Source organism: Phallusia mammillata, chromosome 4 (assembly GCF_965637545.1).
Source record: "Phallusia mammillata chromosome 4, kaPhaMamm4.hap1.1, whole genome shotgun sequence".
In the NCBI taxonomy this organism is placed as follows: domain Eukaryota; kingdom Metazoa; phylum Chordata; class Ascidiacea; order Phlebobranchia; family Ascidiidae; genus Phallusia; species Phallusia mammillata.
The window spans coordinates 25,680,133-25,688,208 of record NC_137255.1 but is presented as its reverse complement, the minus strand read 5'-3'; the positions used below and the strand labels follow the sequence as shown (position 1 = coordinate 25,688,208).

Below are 8,076 nucleotides of genomic sequence, written 5' to 3'. Positions count from 1 at the left end.
CGAAAACTATTTTGTTGATGAAAAAATAAAGCTCATTTTCCTGACTTGGACAAAAAACAAAGGCAAACCTACCACACCCAATAGTTTATTATTGATCATTTGGTAACAATTAAGGCTAAGTAATTACAAAACCAAAACCATGTGAAGCCAAAATCTACACCGTAATAATTGCGCGCTGCAAAAACTCGCATTTCTTGCCCAGCAGTGGGGCATAAGAAACGAAAACATGAAATTATATATCCTTGAAACGATTTGCAGGACAATATAGCGGGTAAAACGACTAAGTAAAATGCATGAGATACATTATAGGGCGGTTTTTCTTCTGCAAGGTAAGCTAAAGTGGCGACGCGTATGTAAGACAATGTGTTTAGCCTAATAGGGAATCGGGCCAAACCTAAATTTGGTCCAATTCGGTAAAGACTTGTGGGAGGACAACAACATATAAAGCGAATCTAGTGTTTTTTTGGTCTGGCTAAACCTAAAAACTAAGTTTCGTTTTAAGGTTGTTTTTAATACAATATTAATACGCGTTGGGGAAAGATCAAAATAAAGTTTAAATCCTAGAACGCATTCTAGTTTAATTCGGGGGATAATTTATAAAATATTAGTAGTACCGTTACTTTTCATTGGAAGCATGGCCGAGTTAAGGACACAATAATGGAAAATAAAATGCCAACAAAATTTGAAACAATCTACCAAGATAATGTTTTAGGTTTATTTAATAAAAAATTTAAAAGTGTTTTCCTCGAAATAATTTAAACCCGGCCCTGCTTCTGTGACTCTTAAATCTACGACGTTTGAAATCGTGTGGTATATATACATGGCACACGTTTTTCGCACAAAAAGACTCAATTCTATAGCTACGTTCGATGTGAATATAGGATAGATACAAAAAAGTGCACTTAAATACACAGAAATGGAAAACGGGAAAAATCCAAAAATCGAAACAATTATAAAGCCCTTGTAGTCTGGAATTTCATGTTGTAAACAATTTTATGAATATTAGTATGATTTTTATGTCACCCATAACAGACAATGGAGGAGGGCCAAAAGAAGAAGCAATTTTACAGTAAGACAATAAAAACGGTCGCAAATTTAATAAAATATTTTCCGAAGTGTTCCTAAAAATAGTTTTGAGAGATATTTCAAATGAAAAAAGTGGATTTGAATTTTCGTTCGATTTAAGGTTCAGTTTTTACCAGAACTTTCGAAATCGGTTAGCAGCCTGTTTGTACATGAAATCAAAAATACATTTGAGAAAATATTTTGCTACAAGTTTTCAATTTCGAGATTATTATAGGTCTAGAAGCAAATATTCAACAAATGTGGACCCTAAATTCTTATTTCCTCCTATTTGTTATAGACGTCGACTACTACCAAAATTATTAGTTTCAAGGCCAAACTTTGCACAGTTGAATTGTTTGAGGCCAGAACCGGTTATCTTTCTAATTTGAAACGTTTGGGGTTATACCTCGAAATAAAAACAAAAAATATCACAATTTGCACCATAGCATTAATAACGGTCCTACTCACAAGCCTTTATTGGTTCAAAATTTACACTCTGTGGTATTGTGACGCAAAAGCCAGGCGCGTAACTAGGGAAAACGCTTTCAGTGGGATATTCGTTATAGCGAGTACAGTTTTATGTTTGGTGAAACAGTGCGAAAGCGAATGGCTTCGAGGTTGAACCCAGCAAACCTGTTAGCTTAGGGAAATAACCGTTTGGGGATGCCCAACACCCGAGAAACGCACACCAAGCATATTTGTGAGTGAAAAACAATGATCTTCGTTTGGCCCAAAACTAGGAAATTTCTACTGGGTTCGGATTAAGTTAAAGAGGAACGGTGATAATATATTTTTTTTACCAAAAAAGCCCATAAGGTTGAGTTGTGGTTACTTTGGCATTTTCAAATGCAAAATTCAGTGAGTTTTTCGCGAATTGGTGAAATCTACGACGTACAATTCAAGTTTTACACTCCCCTTTAACAATGGAGGACCGCAGGGTTACACACAATGACCAGTCTTGTCAAAAAACAAGACTATTTGAATAAAACCGAACGCAGTAAGTTGTAACAATTGAATGCCAAAGCGAGAACTCCCGCACGCCAACTAGCGTCAGAGCAGCGAAAGAATTCAAAGGTGAAAAACAAAACGAATTTTTTCTCATTTCATGTATCCGTAGGAACCCATGTTCATTTGACCCGTTGTCATGGTTCCCATGCCGTACATGTTTCCGCCAGATGTCGCCATTCCCATCTGTGGCCTCATTCCTTGCTGTGCGTTAATTGGTGAAGCTCCCATACCCATTTGCATTCCGTAACCTTGGTTCTGCATCGCTGCAACGTAAGGATTGGTTTCGAATTACACAATGTGGCTGGTTGTGCATTCGGTGTGGCATAGATAGAAGAACTTTTAAAATGTTAGAGGTACTAACACCATACCTCACGGTAGAGCTACTAACACACGAACTCACATCACAGGCCTGCTATTTTCCGGTAGGTGACGCCACGGAAATATTTCAAATGCAATTTGGGTACAAAATGCTGACGATTAAGGCTATTAGGGTTGGTTTGAAGTTTCATAATAATAATGAAAAAAAAATCTACCAAAAAACCTTGTCCCTAACCCTATCCAAGTCTTGCTGTTATGTTAAACATCTGCGCTCTTTACGACATATCGGTATTAAGCAAACCTGTATGTGAATTTTTACGTTAGTAGTTCTACCCTACCTCACAGCAGACCCACTTTTAGCTAAATTTCGTGGCGCAAAGATCAGAATTATTTATTTAATAGACAAGAGGGGTAGGGATAGGATGTAAGTTTAAGAACATTTTTCGCTAGAAAGTAAGTTTCAAAGCTAGTTTTATTGTATTTTTATTGCTAATACTTTACCCCAACAGAAATTGCAATACATACATTATACAGAGCAAAAATTCTTTCAATATGAGAAACGACATATAAAACCTTCTAGAATCACACCAGTGGCGTTTGCTTAATGACGTTATTGTGACTATAGAGTAAGACAAGTATGGCATCGTTGCTGTGGCGCACACATAAAAACCTCAATCACTAGATATGTAAACAAAGGCGCGACGATTGATCAGACAATGGAATTTCATCATTATAGTCCATCTTTAACGATTGAACTAGGACTGGTGTAGATAAAAGGCTCAACATTTTTTGTTTTTTGGAAAAACAGTACAAAGAATTCGCGTTGTAGGACATATATGTATCGTATATGCAGCCATATAAAGTGATTATTGTATGATGTAAGCGTTCATTTAATGTGTCAAAGTTGAACAATGTTCGTTTAATGTGGAATTAACAGTATATGTTCAACAGATTTCCAAATATCCTAAAACTGGAGCCTGTTGGTTGAAAATGAGCCTATAGCCTACTAACCAAACGCATTCCAACACTATTGACACTGAAATTATACGGACCATTTTAATAGAGATGGGTCAAAACTGCAAATGTTATGTTTGGTCGTGCACCGAGCATCTCAAGTTAATTCTTGGTTACTCGGCCGAGCACGCTCGGTGCATTGTGATGTCACGAACATTTCCAATTCCACTCTAGTTTTGTAGCTTTTCAAGGCCACCTGCGTCACCAGCGGTGATGTGTTAAGCTGTATAGGCCCCAGAAGTTTTTGATTTTTAAACAGCGATGCTTGGTGTCGAGTACTCGGGTTCTGGCTCGGCTTGGCCCATCCCTAATCCTTAGTGTATACATACCGCCTTTACGGCTCTTTGTCCAAAATTTTTTCATGTAACAAAACGCCACTGGTGTTGTACAGGAACGTTGATCAAAAAATCTAAGTCAATGCACATCGTCTTTTTAGTTTTATGGACAGCACATATAGTTACTATTATCAATTTTACCGACTTACAATAGCGAGACCCATTCATACCTAAAGTGATATTCGAAAACGGCCGTGAAATGTACTTGGACTAAACAAATTTTTTTTTAAATCAACATGTTTTAAGCTTACCCCCAGACATCATCATCTTTTGCTGTTGCTGTTGTTGTTGCTGCATCATCATCATTTGTTGCTGAGTCATCTGTGGTTGCTGTGGTGACATCATACCTCCTCCCAAATTCATGTTAGCCATCTGATTAGGCAAGTTCTGTTGCTGCAAAGGTTGTTGTTGCTGTTGCTGTTGGGGCTGATGGTTTCTCTCTGAGAAAATAAACAATTTTTACAACTTTAAGAGTTTTTTTAACGAGTTTATAACTAAATTACTTTCTTAGTTTTGGTTGTAAGGTATTTTAGTGTAAAAATTCACCCAAAAAACTTTTTTTGCAAATTCCAGCTCGCAAAGTGACGTTACGTAATTTTGTGTGACGTCACAAAATACGTCACGCTCAGATATTTCTTGTACACGTCAAAAATGTTCATCCCCAAATGTTATAAACAATATAGTTAGCATAGTTAGGTGTTTAGTATAGCGGCAAAGCAACTAAAGACTCTATGCAGAAGCTAGCGATTTTACAGACCTTGGAGCTGTTTCATGGAAAGTTGTTGTTGTTGGCGGTTCGGCCTCTTGCCAAGCGAATCTAAGCTGATATCAACTCCCTTTACGTCCGACCATAAGTTGGCCTTGTTGTTCGCCGAAGAAGATTGCATAGACTGCGCTTGATGAGGCTGCTGTGAGGCTACAATCACCACAATATGACTTAAGCATATTGCTATATTAGGGTGGTACTAGTTTAGTTGGTGTAAGCTTAGAGAATTTTCGGCACTTAACAGCATGTTTAAAACCGCGTGTAATGATATTTATTGCACTGATAGTAAAAAACAGCGATTATGTAAACTTTTGTAACATAATTTCGTCAATCCTTACAAGTATTTAGGTAGTTATGTTATCAATGCAAGGTAACTTATAAAATCCCTTGGGCCACTAAGTCTCTCAGCGTATTTCTCGTGGGGACAAAATTCTGAATGAAATTTTACCACAACCTTACATTTACCCCAAAAGGAAAAATATACTATTTGAGCATAAGTGTCCCCCAGATAAAAACCCAGCCACAGTGAGCATTTTAGGTTCATCTTTTGTGTCTAGTATATGTAGGCAAATCACTTGAGGGTGGTAAATAAAACGAAGCCTTGTGTATATAGTGGCAATGGCGGCTACTGTGTGCTAAATGCGACACATAATTGATGGGTTATGTGCGCTGTTGTTTGCAAAGCAGGAAATCAATTGATGTTCCATGTTGGCGCAGTAAAACGACTTTGACTGAGCGGGCAAGGGAAATGAGCAAACGTTAGGCTACAATGCAATGATAGCAGCTTAGTTAAACTGTTACTGAGCAAGCCTACTACAAAACTGCTGGTTAAGTTCATGTATCAACCACAACTAAACGTCAAGTAAGGATTTATAGCGTTTAGCACTACAATGGAGGCAGTAAAAAATGTGTTTAACTGTTTATGGCAGCACACCACAAACGGAAACACTCCGCAATTTGGCAAACTGATCGAGCACTGTTGTAGACACCAACTACCATTTGTGGTGCACTTAGTAACAGGAAGTCACCGACAACACACAAAAACATAACATAACAATCACTTACCGGTTCCGTTAATTTGCGACATGGGTTGCATCATCTGGGGCATCATAGCGGGCGCACCCATTCCAGCTTGCATCGCCCCCATCGGCTGTGTCTGACCCATCGGTTGGGTCTGGCCCATCGGCGAGTAACCAGCGCCGGTGGAGGGCATTATAGGCGCGTTATAAGCCTGAGTGCTTGTTGGGGACATCATTGAGTTCATGCCCATATAGTTGCTCTGTGGTGCCGCTTGTGGTTGTGACTGTTGCGGTTGGGAGTTGGACATCGTTGCAAGCGAAGCAAACGGGTCAAGATTGTCGCTAGGTGCCGCTTCAGGGGCGGCAGGTGTTGACTGGAAGGCTGCGAAGTCATCTTGCTGCTTAGTAGCGGCTGCACAATTAGATGTAAAGGGGATTTTGCCGGGAAATGTATGTCAATGTGAACAATTTGACGAGTACTTACTAGTCTGTTGCACGAACTGCGTGGAAGACACTGTAGCTTGAGAAAATCCTGTAAAGTCTGCGAAACCACCAGGAGATTGTGGAGTGGTTTGAGCTGCTGGATTAGGTACTGGATCATTACTGGCACCTGCAACAAACAACCAGAACCATATTGTAATATATCTCCAAGGGTTGCAATTTAGCCATAGTGCAAAAAGCCTGGTTGCCTGTAGAAGCTTACATGCATTCAATTTTAGCAAAGAAATTAATTTTATGTTTACATTTTCTTCATATGTACACAATGCATGGTTTTAAAAATTCTGAGCAAAAAGATTAATGTCAGTATTCACAAAGTTGTCGAAATGTTGCGATGTTTTTCACGCAAATACTGGCTTTGATCTTTTGCTCAGAAATTTCTTCATACTTTAATAAAAAAAACTCTTTTGCAAATATATTCAGTGCAAATACTTTTATCAGTCAACAATGTTTAAATGTGCGTTTGGGACTTGAGCACTGAATATATTTGGTACATGATGATGTAGTAGTTGTACAGCATTCTTAGGGTGCTATGTTTGCAGAAAACAAGTCAGAAGTCAACAAATATGTACGAACCGAAAATGAGGTCAACGTTGGTTGCTTGAGCAGGAGGTGGGCTGAAGAGGTCATTTAGAAGATCTGTGTTACCCTGTGCTTGTCCGACAGCAAGTTGCTAAAATACAAAAGTGATACTGTTATAAAAGAAATTGTAGACATAACAAGAGAACAACAAAGGGTACTTTTCGGAAATTTCTTTCACATTCTTAACAAATTTTTGTTTTCTGGCAGGTTTTTATTGGAAAATAACCAAAATATCTCATAAAACACCTTGATCAGGGTAGCACACTGTAAAACATCATATATGCCTAAAAGCTTATATATTTCATATAAGTCATAACAATAAAATTTTTAAGCCACAAACCATAAACATAATTGCAAACTAAACTTGCCATAATTACTAGACAGTCTTTAAACACTTTTTACATTTAAAAAATCATTTTTAACTGAGTTTGTTCCAACATGATTAAGGTGTTTAACCAGAAAAGTGCTAAAACACACAAAGAAAGGCATATTACAAACTTGTACTTTTGCCAGGAAGCCACATGCAATATTTACACTCATGAATTAGTGGGTTTTTGTACATACTGCTACATTTACCATTGCAATGTACCACTTAAGCCTCTGCTAATTTAAAACAGTGGCCCCTTAAACAGGTATCTTACAGTTAATTACATTAAAATGGATTTAAAGCAACTTTCAGACTATGTGATGCAACATTATCAACTTTATATTGGTGTCTATTACACCTATTTTAATTTTACATTTACCCTCGGTCTGGTTGTTTATTATTTGTTTTCTTGCATTTAACCCTTTATTGCATTTTATTAAATGATACATTTAGGTTTTTATAGTTGTTTAGGCAGGCAAACACTGTGCTATTCCTTTTGTAAGGGTATGCGAACGGAAAAAATCGGAGAAACACTGCTTTAAATGCATGCTTTTGACATACTTGTGTGTCGGTTTGTGCAGGTGGTGCAATTGCTACTGGCTCGACATTCGTGGCATCTCCTTTGTAATTTGCAGCAGCTCCGAGATCAACCTAAAGTTTAAAAAAATCGTCAAGTTGTGTAATCAACATATAACAAAGTATTGATCATCCAGCAGTTTTTATTATAAATAATCGACGTTTCGACGTCCTATACAAGACGCCTTCATCAGGATAATGACGTAACTTGGAGAACAAAATTCTTATAAAGCGACAAAATGCAAAACACACACACAAAAATAGCGATAAGAAGATCGCGCGGCTGCAAACTCGCACCACGCAATGATAACACAGCTCAGTGCTGTAAAAGCGCCCGATAATTTATCGGCATTAGAACATCTGTTTTTACGTTCATTGTGTTGGCGCGTGAATGGATGTTCCAAGACTCTAGGAAACTGCGCTTGTGGTAATCAGTTTCCTTCACCAACACCTGTGCAGCAGAAAACCATGCAACAGCGTTGGCAAACCATGCAACTACTCACCACCACAGCATTAATTTTTCTGCTG

The 8,076-nt window shown here is 38.0% G+C and overlaps 1 protein-coding gene across 3 annotated transcripts in view; it reads right to left on the bottom strand.

The window, feature by feature from the left end:
* Positions 1-69: 69 nt before the first annotated feature.
* Positions 70-8,076, bottom strand: part of LOC145222442 (clathrin interactor 1-like) — a 15,458-nt gene continuing 7,451 nt past the window's right edge. For 2 of the 3 annotated variants that reach the window (XM_080088565.1, XM_080088567.1), the window contains 7 exons: positions 7,534-7,623; positions 6,600-6,696; positions 6,010-6,135; positions 5,572-5,937; positions 4,498-4,689; positions 3,992-4,180; positions 70-2,336 (listed from right to left, as the gene is read on the bottom strand). In XM_080088565.1, the coding sequence (XP_079944691.1) occupies positions 2,164-2,336; positions 3,992-4,180; positions 4,498-4,689; positions 5,572-5,937; positions 6,010-6,135; positions 6,600-6,696; positions 7,534-7,623 (1,233 nt within the window). In that variant the 3' untranslated portion in view covers positions 70-2,163. The remainder of the gene's footprint in view (positions 2,337-3,991; positions 4,181-4,497; positions 4,690-5,571; positions 5,938-6,009; positions 6,136-6,599; positions 6,697-7,533; positions 7,624-8,076) is intronic. The other variant, XM_080088566.1, reaches the window with a different exon arrangement.